The 16,921-nt window shown below is 44.0% G+C and overlaps 1 protein-coding gene across 1 annotated transcript in view; it reads right to left on the bottom strand.

The window, feature by feature from the left end:
* The window catches only part of LOC110966547 (tetraspanin-1), a 46,552-nt gene that overhangs the window by 26,524 nt on the left and 3,107 nt on the right, over positions 1 to 16,921 (bottom strand). The window contains exon 3 of the mRNA XM_022215943.2: positions 13,708 to 13,782. Within this exon, the coding sequence (XP_022071635.2) occupies positions 13,708 to 13,782 (75 nt within the window). The remainder of the gene's footprint in view (positions 1 to 13,707; positions 13,783 to 16,921) is intronic.

Here is a 16,921-nt window from a genome sequence, read left to right as displayed (position 1 = left end):
TGGCAAGAGATTCTGTAAATAGAGTGGCCAAAACAGGAGTTAATTTTTCTGCAAACATGGCATAAAACTCACTTGGCAGACCATCAGGACCCGGTGAGCGGCGAGGTTGTAATGATTTTATTGCTGCCGTGATCTCCTGCTGTTGCAAAGGTGCATCCAACGCGGACACCGCATCTGGAGACAATGTTGGAATGTTAAGGTCTTTAAAAAAATCAGAAAGAAGAATATGGTCATTGACACTTTCGGAGCTATACAAATTATAATAATAGCGTTGGAAAGCATCATTTATCCCCTGCTGGTCTGTGACAGTGGTTCCATCCTGGGACGTAACCCCGTTAATAGTTTGTTTTGCCCTGGTAGACTTCAGCTGCCTCGCCAGAGCCTCTCCAGCTTTATCCCCGTGTTCATAAGTGTCACTCCGATTCTTTAATAAATATTCTATAGAATGTGAAGTAAGCATGTCATATTCTGCCCCAAGCTTCAAACGTTCTTTATATAAATCTTGAGAGGGGTTCTGCGCATTCCGCTTATCCAAATCTGCCAATTGTTTTTCCAAATCTTTTTGTCTAGCCTGAGATACACGCTTCTTGTTGGCCACAAAGGATATAACCTGGCCGTGCAGATAAGCCTTAAGTGCTTCCCAAACAATTGAAATTGAAACATCTGGTGTCATATTGATTTATAAAAATAAGGAAATTTGTTCAGAGATGAACTTAACAAAATTTTCATCGCTCAGTAAAAGAGAATTGAATCTCCAGAGCCGTCTGGGAGAGTCCACGCCAGGTATGTTCAATGTCAGCAATAAGGGCGCATGGTCAGATATGACAATAGGTTGATATTCACATAACTTAATATTAGAGGTTAATTTAGTTTTAAGATGGGTTTCTTGGATAAAGGCTATACCAGTATTCATATTTTTTAAGTGAGTGAGGACCTTTTTCCTTTTGATAGGATGGTTGAGACCTTTCACATTCCAGGTGACTAGATTAACTGAGGCTGCCATTACACATACACATTACAAAAATAGAATTGTAGTAAATTAGGAAGACAGAACATTATTAGTTAACTCTACTTCTGGCTGGATGTACCAATAGGATGAAACAAAACAGGACATTTGTCTTGTAGCATTGACAGTGAAACAAGGGAAAAGGAAAAAAGAAAACAAGAAAACAAAAAAACAAGAACAACAACAACAAAAAAACCAAACAACAAAACTCCCAAAACCCCTCTGAACCCCCCGGTGACGCTAGCTGTTAGCGAACAAACAGCACACCTATCTCATCTAACTTCTGAACTTCCATTGCTATTCTACCTAACACTCCTCAAACCCACATGATAAAAAGAGAAAATAAGATTTACTCCACCGTTAAGAGGATAACAAATATATCCATCACTTAAAATATATGGGAATGTTCAACTTTACATGTCAGCTGCTTAGTTGTATATGAATGTTGGGCAGTTAGTATCAGTAGTATATAACTATAACAGTCGTCAAAAAAAGGAGAGAAAGAAAAAAAAGCATCCATGCTTCATCTTGCACAAGACCGATCAGTCCGCCTTATAATCTTCAACAAACCTTTCCGCCTCCACCACAGAGCCGAATGTGTGACGAACGCCATCAGTTTTGGTGATGCGTAGCCGCGCTGGGTACAGCAGTGATGGCTTCAGGCCCATATTGTATAAGGCCGACATCACCGATCTGTACTCTCTCCGTTGGTTAACCACCTCGGGGCTGTAATCCTCGTAAATCCGCAACGGTTTGTCCAAGTACTTCAAGTCGTTTCTCCTCCTGGCCTCTCGTATCAGCAGATCCTTATTCTGGTAGCGGTGAAAGCAGACAATGACAGGCCTGGGCCTGCCTCCGGGCGCAGGTTTAGGAGCTAGGCTACGATAAGCACGGTCTAGTTCAGGGGGTGAGGAGAATATGTCCTTCCCGAAAACATCTTGCAGCATTTGAGAAAAGAACTTAGAGGGATGAGGACCCTCAATCCCCTCTTGCAGACCAATGAACCGAGCGTTACATCGCCTGCTCCTTGTTTCCATGTCCGACAGCTTAGCCTTTAGCTTCTCATTAGCGGCACGTAGTGTCTCACAACTCTCCTCCACCTTAGCAAGGCGCTGATGGAGGTCTTCGGCATTTTCTTCCAGGGATACAAGGCGCTCACCATGGCTGTCCGATGCAATCTGAAGAGCATCCAATTTGTTGTTCACACTCTCGAAAAAGCTGCTTTTCAGCTCCGCCAATAGAGCTGTTCTGTGTTCGGCTAGCAATGCTGTGATGTCGGCTTTACTAACAGTAGCGGAGGCGCTAGCAGCCGCCATATCAGCTGTTTTCTCACTCAGTTTGGAAGATTTAGGCAGCATGACAAGGTATTAAGTGTGCGAAGCACTTAAACCATAACCAATAATGTTGGTTTGAAGGTTAGCAGGCTAGGTGGGTTTATTATGGTAAAAGTTGCGGGAGCTGTGGTACAGCGTGGCTACCCCATGCTCTTCAAACCGGAAGTCTTTTTTTTTTTTTTTTTACAATTTCTTAATTAGTGATCATTATTATGATCACCACATCATTATTGTGGCTATAGTTATTTATTTTTATGTTCCTATTTTTGTTTTCTTCTCTTTCTTTTTTTTTTTGGGGGGGGGGGGGGGTTGTTACTCTTTGTTGTTACTTGGTTGCAATGACCCTGGAATAATGTACAAAAAGTTCAATAAATATATTGTTTAAAAAAAAAAGAAAGCACAGCAGTGCTGCTCTAACAGGCTGCTGTAGCAGCACCTTTTGGCACTTACAAAGCACATGTCATGACGAATATTACTTCTCCCCCTTATTTTTACAAAAGAAATTATGACTTACTCATAGTCCTCTGTTCAGATCGGTGCTGCTGATCGATGTGAATCAATGGCGATGCTGTCAGAGTTTGCAACCTACTCAGAACCAATGGTATGAATGAGTGATTGACATCACTGTTAGACAATGAGCCAATCAAGGGAGAAGGAACCGTCTTTGTCGCCTCTGATTGGCTAAGTGTGTGCAGTCTGAGCCTCGTCCTTGCTGCGGTGTGAGCTTAACTGGCAATTGATATTTGTAACTGGCCAGTGGGGTGGCCAGTGGGGTGGCCAGCAGATTTGTCGGGGTGGCTACGGCCACCCCAGGCCACCGCCTGGTGGCGCCATTGCTTCAGTCACACTACAGTCTGAAGCTCAGTGAAATAGTCCAGAGATTTTATTTTAATTCAAGGACTAGAGCAGCTAACGAGACTGTGTTGGAGTACGTGGCTGTATTGAGAGAGCTGGCACAACATTGCAATTATGGAGATAAACTCACGGAGATGCAGTGCGATAGTCTTGTGTGCGGCATTGCAGATGATCGCATACAAAGAAGACTGTTGGGAGAGCTGGACCTAACATTTCACAAAGCCTGGAAACTCGCACAGGCCATCAAACCAGCGAACAGCGATATACAGGACTTGCAGCTCAAGGTGCTGGACAGTACTTTAGGCAAAAGTTCGACAACTCTGGCGGTGCATAAATTGAAAATGGAACTTAAACGGCAACTCAAGGGTGCTCCATTAGCCTGTGATCGATGTGGGGGTGACCACTTGGCAAGCGACTGCCGTTTTCTAAATGAAAAGTGTCATACCTGCGGTAAAAAACGGCATGTGAAGAAGATATGCAGGTCCACACCTCCTACAGACCAGCAGCCTAAGGGAGGAGGAAAGAAGGTTGGAAAGGATGGAAAGGATATCCGGAAAGAAAAAAGGCAATACACATCATATGAGTGAGTCCTCAGATCCACAATCGAGTGAGGAAGAAGTGTTTACACTGCACAAGGAGAAAGATGTAAAAATGACAAAAGTAGATCCCATTACTACAGAGCTTGACATTAATGGGAATACTGTAACATTTGAAGTGGATACAGGATGCAGTGTGACGTTTTTGAGAAAAACTGAATGTGGCAAGTTATGGACAGCTGGAAATGCATAGGAGCTGCAAAACTGTTCCTTGACTTTGAAAACATACACAGGTGAAAGAGTTGCTACACTAGGAATGGTAAATGTCACTGTTGTGTTTGCCACAGACAATAACCACACCGTCCAGCTGTGTTAATGCGCATTCAATTCCACTGCCGCAAACCACCCTCACTGCTGTAAAACTGCAGTGCACAATGTACAGAGTCCAACAGGACATTATAACCACATCAATGAACATTTCAAACATAACATTTTCCCCCTCCCCACCCTAATGGAAACAGAAACACACCAATCAGCCCACACTCCCCAGTGTCACTATCCCCTTGTCACATAGTCCCCATGCCAGACGGGCGGAATCCGCATTCTTTGAAGACGTGCAAGCCCCGAAGCTGTGTTGGGCGGTGCTAGTGGGTCACCCCTGCCCTGGTTAGCTCTTGGCCTGGGCTGCCAACCCAGTGCCACTGCCTGGGACAAAGGTGAGTCTGGAGATGTGGGGGCTGTGACCCTGTGCAGGCGGTTTGAGTGTCTGTAAGTGGCTGGCCCCAGCCGCTTGGTCACCTGCAGGAGCTTGACCAGTATGAGTGCAGCTTATTTTGGTGGTGGACATGTTTGATTCTGACCCAATCCCCTGCTGAAAGTGAGGGGCTCTGCACTCGGTGCGTAGCATCAAACCTTTCTTTCATTAGAGCCTGCGAACACTTCCCTTGAGCTCTGACTTTCTGGAGCGCTGGGTTCCCCTGTGCAGGAGCTGGCTCAACTCTCAAGCAGTCCAGTGGTTGCTTTAGCTCACGCCCAATCATGAGCAATGCAGGTGACACTCCTGTAGTAGAATGCTTGGATGCCCAGATGGTAAGGAGAGTTTGGTTGAGAGCATCACTGAAAGTTTTCCCTTCCTCAAGACAGGCTCTGATTCCATTCTTGAGAGTTTTATTCAGTCCCCCCCCCCCCCCCCCCATTACTCTCAGGGTGGTACACTGCCGTCCTGATGTGCCTGATAGACCGAAGTGTGAGGAACTCTGTTAACTCTGCAGATGCAAATTGGGGCCCATTATTTGTTGTGACAACACTGGGAAGGCCCCAGCGCCCAAACAGGTTGTTCAAGCAGGTGATGATGGAGTGTGCCTTAGTTAAGCTGAGTTGAAAAACCTCTGGCCACTTTGAATGAAGATCATGCACAACCAACAGGTAGCGAGCTTGAGTAGGTGCCCCATGAAGTTCTCCGCGGAGGTCCACCTGGATGTGTTCCCAGGGTGAGGCTTAGAGGGGCCAATTCAGGCTGGCCAGTTTTCCCACTCAGAAGGCAGCAGGCACAGTTATGTACCAGTTCCTTAACATCAGAATCTATATGGGGCCACCACACTGTATCACGCCAGCGCTGCTTTACCTTGACTACCCCAAGGTGTCCTTCGTGGGCCATTTGAAGAACTCTTGACCTGAGGATCTCTGGGATGACTGCACGGTGTCCACGAGCCAGGCACACTGCCCCACAGCAGGAGAGCTCATTGCGAAATCGGTAGTAGGGAAGCAACCTGTCATCCACTTTGGCAGGCCAGCCATCCTGGACATAGGTAGGGAGAGCTGTGAGGACCTCATCAGCAGCTGAGGCCTGTTGCAGCTCCGCCAAGGTGACCACTGAACTAATTGGCCCCTGCAAGATGTGTACCCAGTCTTCGTCGCTCTCTATGGCTGACGGCATTGTGCCTGAGTCCTTTGTTGTCACCGACACAGCTCTTGAAAGGAGGTCAGCCACTATGTTGGCCCGACCAAGAATAAACTCCAGATTGAAGTTGTACTGGTTCAGTCGGTCTGCCCACCTCAGCAGTCCCATGGACCTGTGACCAGAGCCTTGGGTCGTCAGGAGTGCAGTCAGTGCTTGGTGGTCTGTGCGAATGGTGAACGGCCTCCCGTATAGGTAAACATGCCAACGTTCGCATGCCCACAGGCAGGCCAGAGCCTCTCTTTCCCCCACCGAGTATTTCTGTTCTGCTGGAGTAAGTACCCGTGAAGCAAAAGCCACTGGGCGCTCCACCCTGTCCTGAAGCTGGGAGAGCACAGCGTCCAGCGCCAACCCGGAGGCATCGCAGGTGACCAAGGTGGGGGCGGTCAGGCTGAAATGGGTCAGGGTGGGAGGAGCCATAAGCTGCTGTTTGATGATGCGCCCTGCTTTGTGGCAGGCTGGGGTCCAGTCCCACGTAGCGTCCTTCCTGAGCAGTTGGCGCAGGGGGCCATTGAGTCAGAATAGTGTGACATGAATCTAAGGTAGTAGACGGCCATCCCCAGGAAGGAAGATAGCTGGGACGACGACTGAGGATCTGGAAGGGATAAAATGACTTTAGTGTGGGACATAATTGGAGAGATTCCCTCCTTCGAGAGCCGAAAGCCCAGGAACTCAACCTCCTCCACTCCAAACACGCACTTCTCAGGATTCAGAGTGACCCCATGCTGTTTGAAATGCTGAAAGACCTGCTCCAGATGAGCATCGCGCATGCACCACCAAGTCATCCAGGTAGATGGAGACACCCTGGATACCCGCCAGTATGAGTGACATTATCTTCTGGAAGCAGCTCAGGGCTGACGAAAGTCTGAATGCCATGCGCTTGAACCTGAAAACCCCTACGTGCGTGACAAACGCAGTAAGGTCCATACTGGCTGATGCCAGAGGAACCTGCAGTTAGCCGTTTCGCAGGTCCATTTTACTGAAGACTGTGGAGCCATGGAAATGGCTAGTAAGCTCCTCAGCCGTAGGTAGAGGGTACTAATCAGGTATGATGGCTTTGTTTACATCTGTGAAATCGACACAGAGTCAAAGTCCGCCCCCCCTTCTCTGGGCTATGACCAGGTTTGACACCCACGGCGAGGCGTCATACTCTACCTTCACCTGCCATGTTGAAAAAGGCAGGTGAAGGTAGTATCACCACCAGGCCGTGAAGCTTTGCTGTGGCAATTACATCATGATCACCCAGGCATCACTACAATGAAAACATTAGCACGAAGCTACTTCTGTTGGCCAAAGTTAGACTCTGACATTGAAGCAGTGGTGAAGGGATGTAGCTCATGCCAAGAACACCGCAAATTACCAGCTTCAGCACCACTTCACCTGTGGGAGTGGCCAAGTAAGCCGTGGCAAAGGCTACATATTGACTATGCAGGACCTTTTATGGGTCATGTTTTTGATTCTGATGGATGCTTATTCCAAATGGATGGACGCTTATCCAGTAACCTCAGCAACATCGGCTAACACTATTGAATGTCTGCGGAAGATTTTCAGCAATCAGGGACTACCTGAGATGATTGTTTCAGATAATGGTTCATGTTTTGTGAGTGCTGAGTTTAAGGACATCATGAGCAAAAATGTTATCAAACACATCACCTCAGCTCTTTGCCATGCTTCTTCCAACAGCTGTGCTGAGCGATCAGTGCAGACATTTAGGTCCATGTTGAAAAAGGCAGGTGAAGGTAATATCACTACCAAAGTGTCAAGAGTCCTGTTTAACTATCGTATTACTCCTCAGTCAACCACAGGACTGTCACCTGCTGAAATGTTGCAGGGCTGTAGGTTAAGATCAACGCTGGATCTGGTGAATCCTCATCTCAGATCTAAGGTGGAGCGGAAACAGGGTCTTCAAAAGAAGCATCATGACAGGCAAAGATCAGAGAGAAGTTTCAAAGGTGGAGATGCTGTGATCACAAGAAACTTCAGCAATGGACATAAGTGGATCTCAGGTTTTGTTACAAAAGTCACAAGACCAGTGTCTTACAACGTCATGCTCGGAGATGGAACCATCATACGATGACATGTTGACCAGATACTAGCGAGACCTGAAGAAAAGGATTTAATAGAACTCAAAATCCCAGAAATACCTACAGTGCCTCTGTCATCGGCAGATGCTGCAGCAGTGTCGCAGAAACCAGTAGAAGTGCGGAACAGCTGTGCTTCTGAAGGGACTGTACAAGACCATGCAAAACCTTCAGTGACAAACATTCCATTCCCAGTCACGGGAACTGAAGCACCACCACAGCAGGCAGTTGCACCTGCACATCAGCCTCAACGAACTGTGTCTAAACCTAGCTACTTGAAAGACTGTGCATGTTAAAAAAAATGCATAGTGTAATTTTGTGTCATGTTCATTCTACTGTTTAGTAATTGACACTGAATGTAAGTTTAATTAGTTTTGTTAGGATGCAGAAAGGTTCAGAACTACCTAATTATTACATTGTTCATGTGAAAAGTGAAAACCTAAGGGGGGGGATGGAGTAGATGAGAATGCTATTTTTACCCCTGACCAATAGGTGGCATTACAGATTAAGCCATAGGCTGTCAAGGCTAGAAGAAGAGCAGTAGCAGGCTAATGTTGTTGACCAGCACGGTTAAAAAATGTTTATTAAAAGCAAGAAGTAACTGCATCATGTTGTCCGGTAATCCTTCATTGACAAGGATATTACAAGTTAACATTTTGAGGTTCATATGACTTTCACATTGAATAGAAAAATGTTTTTAAGGTTAGATAATTAATAGCTAGCTGGTAAATAGTTTGCTACATTATAACTAGCTCGCTACTAACTAGTTAGCTTCATTATAACTAGGTCACTAGGAACTACTTAGCTTCATTATTATTGAAGCAAGCATATAGCCTATATTTTGCTAGCTAGTTAGTCAGCTTCATTATTATACATACAGGGTTGCCAAATCTCATGCTTTGGCCGTGAGACACACGCAAATCAGTCCCTTCACACGCTCCCAATATCACACGGGCAAAAAACAAAAAGTTCCACTTTGCTGTTATGGGAATATGTAACCTCCAGAGAAATCCAGTTTGCGTTTTTACCCCAGAGAATGCCGGGTTTGTGAAAATCCAGTCCGCATTTTCTGTCCTACACTCCCCAGTCATTGTGCAGCTGTTGACGCACCCTGTTTGAAAGCCTGTGTAGCTGCCTGGGAGCTTTAAATGACTGTGGAAGAGTAGAGACAGATAACACTAATGAACACTCCAGCCAGGTAGGTAGCGCTAATGAACCTAAAGTCTGTTTTCCAGCCATGAAGAAGACTCACAGGATGCACTGTCAGCACACAACAAAGTTTGGTGAACAGTGATTGAAGATGAGAACACTCTGAGTGTGTTGAGCAGAAAGTTTATTTTATAAATCTTCCTGATGGCAGCTTGGATAAAAACGTGGTTATTTGAAAATTGTGCAACAAATAGTTTTCTGATCACCGCAGCACTTGAAGCCGGTGTATCCATCCCATAATAGACTGGAATAGTGTCGGAGATTGACGGCTGGAACGCATATTTTGACAGACAAAAATTAAGACGTTTCATTTTGATGTTACAAGATCACAATAATCTTCAAATTTAGAATCAAATTTTTTTAAACTAACAAACTTAAATAAAATAAATTTTAATTAAATAGCCTGCTGATTATTAATTTTCCAAAGCTACAGGGAGCCGCAACAGAGGGACGAAAGAGCTGCATGTGACTCCGGAGCTGCGGGTTGCCGACCCCTGCTCTAAGGTCTTGTCACAAGTTGGCAGCCCTGTACATATACACACAAATGAATTGCACTTTAGTTTATTGCACATGAAAGTTTGCTAACAGTCTGTTGGGAACTGATTATAATGTCTGATATCAGCAGCAAGTTACCTGTGGTAATGGTATAATTGCAGTTAATTAACTAGACCAGCCCTCAGTTAGATGGCAGAACCATGCCCAGACCTCTAACTCCACAACTGAGCAGGGGACTTTAGACCGATCTTCAGTGCCAAGTTTGATTATCCTGACTTCAGCACTTGCACAGATATCTGAACAGACATACACACATACATACTTACCCAGCCAGCCAGCCAGATACCGAAGCGAATGCAGTAACCCCGCTGACGTGTACGTCAGGCGTGGTTAATTACAAAGCCTCTAATTAATCTGATTACTTTTTTAAATCGTGTGCCATCACTTATATACGTATACACACCGTTCAGTAAGAACATTATGACCAGTGACAGGTGAAGTGAGTAACATCTTGTTCAAATACAATGTTCTGCTGGGAAACCTTGAGTCCTGAAATTCGTGTGGATGTTTGGCATGTACCATCTGCCTAGACAATAAAGGTCATGCAACACCCCACCCCTCATGGCACCCTGACACACCGCAAAAATCTTCTCAGGAGTGGCTCGGGGAATACGACAAAGCTAATGTATTCACTTGGGTTCCACACTCCCCAGATCCAAATCCTATTGAGCATCTGTGTGAGTACCAGGATAAGCCTGATCTAGGTAAGTCCTACCTTACAAGCCGCATGACCCACAGAATTCACGGCCACCATCCCGTTGCCACAGGTCATCCCTAGAGGTCCTGTGTCCATGCCCCACTGGGTCAGAGGAGTTGTAGCAGCATAAGGGAGACCATCACAATTTTGGGCAGGTGGTCATGTTATGACATACAAGAATCCTACTCTGACAGCATGCCATGTGCAGCACAGTACCTTCATGTTCCCAAAATGATATGAACAGTTGAAAATTGAGACAATGTTATTGGCAGCTTTTCTCCTTTTAAGAAAATAAGACTTTAAGGAGTCATATGACTTCCATGTCCATTAAATTGTTACAGCTATTATGGAGTTAAGATCTGCAACCAAAATTATTTATGAGGTTTATGGAATGTCATTTTCCAACCATCCACTCAGACCTCTTCTTGTAAGTCCAGACTCTTTAAAGAGAAGCCACATTGCATCATTTGATGCCAGTAAATCATTATGATTCATGGTAGCTAATGTAGTCCATTCTTAATGGTTGCTGCTTTTGTGTGGTTGGTAGCAACGCCAGGGAAAATGACAACTGAATACCCTGATCAGCTGATGTGCTTACATCTGTGGTGATGTGCATCAAAGTGTGTGCATGTTGCCATTATGAAGCTTTGTGATGCTAGAAAAATATCATGTCTGTTACATTTTTGCTTTTGAGAAACAGCAGTCACTTTGCATGACTTTGAGGTAAATCTATTTAAAGAAAAGACTAATGCAGATGATGTGTTTCTGATGTTTTTGCAGAGTGCAGCTGCAAGCTGGTTTACAAATACCAGAAGCACACACAAATGAAATGCTTCAAGAATTGTATAATTTACTCTGTTTTTTCCATCAGCTGTTTCCTGCACATGGATATTACATTGCCTCCTTTGCTCATATGGTCTCAGATACATCTTCTGACTAGATTAAAAAAACTCCACTACTTTCTTTATTAGGATGCCAGTCGTTACTAACCTCCTTTTACATAGCTCATTTGAAATCCTTGTAATTTTTAAACATGGCACTAGATGGAAATGGAGCATGTGGAGTGTGTGTGTGTGTGTGTGTGTGTGTGTGTGTGTGTGTGTGTGTGTGTATGTGTGTGTGTGTGTGTGTGTGTGTGTGCGTGTGTGTGCGCTCAGGTGCTGGCTATACTTGTGGGGTACCAAATGTCCCCACAACTGTAGGAAAACCAAAACAATGTCACTTGTGGGGACCTCATTGGTCCGTGTACGTCGCCGTCATTCTATTTTCGATTTGGGGTCAAACACCAAAAACGGATAACGGCCATTTCCCATTTTTCGTTTTCAAAATAAAAATCAGAAAACAGAAAACCAATCCGTTTTCCGATTTTCTTTTTTTCAATAAAAACGGATATCAAAAAACAAATTAGAAGTTAAATTTCATTTTTGATATCCGTTTTTTAACTACACTTTTGCAAGACAAACATCAGAAACAGAATATTGACCGTTATTCCTTTGGGGTAAGGGGCTCGACACACAGGAAGCGACAACAGTCGCGCTCCATTCATTTTCTATGGCTGCTGTGCGACGAGACGAACATCACTTTCCCCCCTCCCAACAACGCGACGGCGACATTTGTGCATGTGACATTTCGTGCGCGTTCACGTAGACGTGCACCCGCTGGCTTGCGACGCGATACAAGAAAGTTGAAAAATGTTCAACTTTTGTTGCTGTCGCCTGGAGCTTCAACCAATCGGCGAGGGTTTCACTCACTTACCAAAGAGCTTACAGCATGTTACACAGTGCAGTCTGCTCCTATACATTAATGGTCCGCTCCGGTTTTCAACAATTGTTTTCAGCCCTTTTTCAACATTGAGGAGCAAATCATTTTAGCTGTGATTGACTTCCCGAGTCTTTATGATCCTTCCCTTAATGACTATCATTATATAAATAAAAAAGCTGCTGCATGGGAATTGGTTGGCGCCAGGGTAAACTTTTATAAGCCAATGTCAATAGTACAATTTTGGCTAAATCAAGCAATATCTTCTGGCTCATCATTTTTATGCTTTTCTGTCATGAAAATCTTTGAAAACGTAAAAAAATCCCTCCAATTTCACAGCTGATCAGAAGTGAGGGAGACAAGTGATCTGTGCTTTTGCACAGCGCGCCGTGTGTCACCGTCGCCTGCCGCTGCCAAGTATCGCGCACCGTGTGTTGAATCTATCTCCTTTTGCGATGACTTTCGCATCCCCCCTCAACTGTCGCTTCCCGTGTGTCGAGCCCCTAACTCTTGTGATATTGGGCTATAAAAATAAATTTGATGACTGATTTGATTGCTTGACGTTTGTCATCCATTGAAATAATAATTAATAATTATCAACAAATCGGACGCTGATCGCTTCTTATGTGGTGTGTCATGAATCCAGGACCATAACAATAAATATCATCAAAATACACTGTTAATGGACCATTTACCTCTTCAATCGCCTTTGCCACCTCAAGCTCCAGCCGCTCGTCAGAACATGAGTTGGATGAATTAAGGCCTCGCTCCGCACACCACCTTTGCATGCAGAAAAGTGCTGTGTATATTTGAATATTCTGTTTTCTGATGTTTGTCTTGCAAAAGTGTAGTTAAAAAATGGATATCAAAAAATGAAATTTAACTTTTAATTTGTTTTTTGATATCCGTTTTTATTGATAAAAAGAAAATCAGAAAACGGATTGGTTTTCTGTTTTCTGATTTTTGTTTTGAAAACGAAAAACGGGAACGTGTTTTGACCCCAAATCAAAAATAGAATGACGGCGACGTACACGGACCCTCATTTCGTTCCCCACAAGTTTAAACAATGTTTTCTTGGCCATGTTGTTGTTACTGAAAAAAGTAAAAGTGCAAAAACATTTCTTTAGGGTTAGGCATTGTTTTGGTCTGGGTTAAGGTTAGAGTTAGGGTTAGGGGTTAGATATGAATGGGAGTCAATGGTATGTCCCCACAATGATAGAAAAACACAGTGTGTGTGTGTGTGTGTGTGTGTGTGTGTGTGTGTGTGTGTGTGTGTGTGTGTGTGTGTGTGTGTGTGTGTGTGTGTGTGTGTGTGAGTGAGTGAGTGAGTGTGAGTGAAAGAGAGGGGCAGACATATGTAAATAGGGTGTTTTGCATATAAAAGGCTTTAGCTTCAGTGTTACTAGGTGATAAATTGCTCAAAATGAGACACAGCGCACATGGCCCCAGGCCATCACAGAATCATTAAGTAGCCAGATTTAGTGAGGTGGACATAAAGTCAGTAATTCAATGATAACCTGCCACTATGATAGAGAAATTACATGGAGATAAAATCCAGAGAATAGGACAGGAAGGTGAGAGGGTGTAAGGGAAAGAAGCAGAGGAACAAGTACATTTAAGAGACAAAGGAAAAGGAAGTAAAAAGAATGAGTGGAGAAGCAGAAAGAGTGGTGGGAGGATGGAGGGAATGTGATGGGTATGCAGTAAATGACAACTTACAAAAGAAGAGTAGGCCAAAACTACAACTCCAGCAGCCACTTCAGCAAGGAATATGATGAGAATGATGGAGAAAAACTGCAGGGGAAGATGAGAGAGAAGGTGATAGAAAAAAAGTCTACATTAATAAACAAAAAACAAACAAAACATTACTATGCATGGAAAACAATAATAATCACTCCACTCATTAAAGTTCAATTGAGTACAGAGACAGACAGTAGGAAGACATAGAGCTTGAATTATCTGTTGCATCAGCTCATCTATTGTCTTTTTTCAGTCCATTTCAGCTATTTCTCCTGTGAGCCAGTTATGTGCTGGGTGCTGAGCTGTCACAGGATCTGCTCCATTATCATCTTTCAACAAAATCCTCATCTTTCAATGCAATGGGAGATGTGTACACAGTGTGGGACCTTCGTCAAAATCCTTGGTCGTCCGTACAGCAAATTACGGACGACCAACTCCTGCCAAATCCAAATTTTTGGTAGTCCGTACAAATTTCTGGTCGTCCGTAATTCGCGGCGTTTTTTTTAGTTGAAGCAAAAAATAAAATTGATTAAAAGTCACTTTAAAAAAAAATGTAATTATATCTTGTGTAACTTTAATACTACACTCCAGTAAGACTTAGATCATCATCCTGAGATCATTATGATCACTTTTAATATGGCAACTCTACAGAAATAACATTGAAAATTTAAATGTAGCATCAGGTCCTCCAGTAGCACTGAGATCATCATCCTGAGATCATCATCCTGAGATAATTTTTAACATAACAACTATGTACATTATTACTAGTATCATCTATCTAACATTGAAATAAACTTATCCCTGATAAGCAAATATGAGATATTATAATATCATCATCATCATCATACCAAGTCTATATATCTTCATATCCAATACTAATATCTTCATATTATCATTAAATAGTCTCTTTGACCAACAAGAACAAATATGACTTAGACAAGTTAGCACAAAGTCTCTTAGCACAAAAATATCACAAAAATGTCATACCAAAAAAGTCCTAAGACCACATCATCCCTGAGAATATTCCTTGATAACAAAACCCAAGCATCTGCCCTAATAACCTGTGTGATCCAAACTGAGACCTGTGTGGAGATGTGGGAATCGAACCTCCAAACATCGAATAATAAGAAAAATTGGAAATGAAACTCTTCATTATTCATTATAGCCCCCTCTGTACTGTCATTCAATGATCGAAGCGAGACCCCTAAGGAAAGTTGGGAACCAAAGCAATAAATATAAATAAATGGTTAGAGTCGGAATCGACATCGCTCAACATCCACACGAACCCCAACCGGAAACTGAAACCTGCGCAAAAGCGATGCGCAATGACACAAGATGGCGGCCTCCTGCAGGTTGAGAACTGAGAAGTTATTCGTTGTTTTAAATTGGTAAGAAATCATTACCTCCGCCAGGAGGTTATGTAATCACCGGAGTTTGTTTGTCTGTCTGTCCGTCTGTGTGTGTGTGTGTGTGTGTGTGTGTGTGTGTGTGTGTGTGTGTGTGTGTGTGTGTGTGTGTGTGTGTGTGTGTGTGTGTGTGTGTGTGTGTCTGTTTGTCTGTTCACAGCATAACTCAAAAAGTCATGGACGGATTTTCACCAAATTTTTACAGGATGTCCGGAAGAGCAAAAGTAACAATCGATTAGATTTTGGAGGTGATCCGGATCACCGTCTGGATCCAGGATTTTTTTGAAGGTCAAAGGACAATTGCGAGAGGCCATCTCTCAATTGTACAGACAGAGGTCGCCGGATCATATACTGGTTCGGCCTGCCCAAGCGAGTCGAGACCGATGGAACGAAGCGGCGGCGACGCGTACGGTACCGTCATGTGCGCACGCAATGCTACCATTATGTACGTGCGGCGGCGGCGCCGTCAAAACACTGTGCTGTTACACTGTACATGAATGTTATGCTTTGTGCACAAAGATCCCGGGCGACGGCCGAATTCTGCGCGGCCGGTTCGGGCTGCCCTAGCGAGTCGGGACCAACGAAACGAAGTGGCGGCGACACGTACGGTACCATCACATGCGCGCACAACGCTACCGTTATGTGCGTGCGTCAAAACACTGTGCTGTTACACTGTACATGCATGTTATGCTTTGTGCACAAACTGTTAAAACTAAATTAAATCCATCCATTACGTTTTGGGTTATACTGTTAACAGACAAACAAACTCCGATTGGTCATGTGTACAATTGAGCGATGGCCTGGCGAAGGTCTGCACTCTCTGAGTGCTTTTCTAGTTTAGTATGTCTTTCTGAGCGGTGGTCGTCCGGGCGGACGAGCAAGAATGTAGATATCGTAATGACGAGTCGTCCGGCCGAGTTTCAGGTCGCTATTGACGAGCGGACGAGCGCGAAGGTCCCACACTGTGTACAGGGATGTTCTATAAGGAAATGTGCTGCTTGTGCTCCTCATTTGGTGCACTCCACTCTTAGTGGACTAAGAGATAGTTAGCTCCATCATTAACAAGTGTAATAATTTACTTTGTGTTGTTCAGGGTTTAGTGTTGTTGCTGATGTGGATAAGGCAGGGGAGGTGGACATGGATGTTAGCTGGGCTTCTGAAGAACCAGAAAACTGCAAGAATGAGTGGGACACTCATTCTTGGAGTTTTGAGCAGCTGAGTGCAAACACACCCCATCAACCCATACATATTCATTTATGGTGATTTACATTGTAACTGTTGTCCATGAACTCTTATAAGTCTTCTTCAAAGGGCAATGGAACACAATATAAGTGACTAAAGTATCTTGCTATTTTGTATACCACATGGTTGCCTTGTGCATGCAGTTTTTCCATCAGGAGTCTTACTAGGAGTGCCAAGCCAAAAGAGCTTAAGACATCTGATCGGCAGATATACGCGCAGAAATGGGAAAAGAGAATACATTCCTCATATTAAATTGCAGCTAACAATAGTAAAAATTCTCAGCCAAAGATAAGAGACAATATGACAGAACAGTCAGAGGTGTTGTTTTCTGTCCCGGTGACCAAGTGCTGGTAGAAGAAAAACCTGTCAGAAAGAAGAAGGCCTCGTCAACTTCAGACTTAGTCCATAGGAACTTATTCCTGCCAATGAATAAACTGCACCTAGAGGAAATACTTCCTGCATAATGCCAGAAAAGGATGATGAAGCCTTTAAGCCAGTTATTGACACTCATGAAGACAACACAGACAGTCCTGATGAGGTGTAGG

The sequence above is a fragment of the Acanthochromis polyacanthus genome, chromosome 4 (assembly GCF_021347895.1).
Source record: "Acanthochromis polyacanthus isolate Apoly-LR-REF ecotype Palm Island chromosome 4, KAUST_Apoly_ChrSc, whole genome shotgun sequence".
Taxonomy (NCBI): Eukaryota; Metazoa; Chordata; class Actinopteri; family Pomacentridae; genus Acanthochromis; species Acanthochromis polyacanthus.
Note: the sequence above shows the minus strand (reverse complement) of the source record. Positions and strands in the feature narration are given on the sequence as shown.